This window comes from Myotis brandtii, unplaced genomic scaffold (assembly GCF_000412655.1).
Source record: "Myotis brandtii unplaced genomic scaffold, ASM41265v1 C42280589, whole genome shotgun sequence".
NCBI lineage: Eukaryota > Metazoa > Chordata > Mammalia > Chiroptera > Vespertilionidae > Myotis > Myotis brandtii.
Genome location: NW_005321489.1, coordinates 1 through 1,257, shown reverse-complemented (window position 1 = coordinate 1,257; position 1,257 = coordinate 1). Strand labels below are relative to the sequence as shown.

Sequence of the window (1,257 nt, the reverse complement as noted above, 5' to 3'; positions counted from 1 at the left end):
CAACAAGACAAGCAACTCAGTTGATCAATGCTCTGATCAAGGATCCAGACAAAGAAATTGATGAACTTATTCCAAAGAATCGTTTGAAAAGCTCAGTAAATTCCAAAATAGGGTCCTCAGCACCTACCACCACTGCTGCTATAAGTTCTTTAATGGGAATTAAAATGACAACTGTAGCTCTGTCATCAACATCTCAAACTGCCACAGCACTCACTGTGCCTGCAATTTCTTCTGCATCTACTCACAAAACCATTAAGAACCCAGTGAATAATGTGAGGCCTGGTTTTCCAGTTTCTCTTCCATTAGCATATCCTCCTCCACAGTTTGCACATGCTTGGCTTGCTGCTCAGACTTTCCAGCAGATCCGTCCACCAATGTTGCTCATGACCCACTTTGGAGGTACTTTTCCACCAGCTCAATCCACTTGGGGTCCTTTTCCTGTCAGGCCTTTGAGCCCTGCCAGAGCTACTAACTCACCTAAGCCTCACATGGTGCCTCGCCATAGCAATCAGAATAGCAGTGGTTCTCAGGTGAATTCAGCAGGTTCTTTAACTTCAAGTCCAACAACTACAACCAGTTCATCAGCTTCAATGGTGCTTGGTACACCTACAAATGGCAGTCCAAGTTCACCTTCTGTCAGAAGGCAGCTTTTTGTCACAGTTGTGAAGACATCCAATGCCACCACCACAACGGTAACAACCACAGCAAGCAACAACAGCACTGCACCCACAAATTCCACATATCCCATGCCTACTGCCAAAGAACACTACCCAGTATCATCCCCATCTTCCCCATCACCACCAGCTCAGCCAGGAGGGGTTTCTAGAAATAGCCCTTTGGATTGTGGAACAGCATCTCCAAATAAAGGGGCATCTTCCTCTGAACAGGAAGCAGGTAGTCCTCCAGTAGTAGAAACAGTAAATAATAGACCTTCAAACAGCAGCAGTTCTGGGAGTTCATCAGTTCATTCTGTTCAGCAGCAACCTCCAGGATCTGTTTCTCAGGAGCCAAGACCACCTCTTCAGCAGTCTCAGGTTCCTCCTCCGGAGGTTAGAATGACTGTTCCTCCTTTAGCAACAAGTTCTGCTCCGGTGGCAGTGCCTTCTACTGCCCCAGTGACTTACCCCATGCCCCAGACGCAAATGGGATGCTCCCAGCCTGCTCCTAAAATGGAAACCCCTGCTATTAGACCACCCTCTCATGGCACAACTGCCCCTCATAAGAATCCAGCTCCAGTTCAGAATTCATCTGTTGCAG

The 1,257-nt window shown here is 47.3% G+C and overlaps 1 protein-coding gene across 1 annotated transcript; it reads left to right on the top strand.

Annotated features, from left to right (window-relative positions):
- Nucleotides 1–6: 6 nt before the first annotated feature.
- LOC102258138 (ankyrin repeat domain-containing protein 17-like) lies at nt 7–1,253 on the top strand (the record flags this gene model as incomplete). Its single annotated transcript, XM_005852941.2, has 1 exon — nt 7–1,253. A coding segment is annotated over exon 1 (1,101 nt), but the record flags the coding sequence as incomplete, so codon positions are not given.
- Nucleotides 1,254–1,257: the final 4 nt, after the last annotated feature.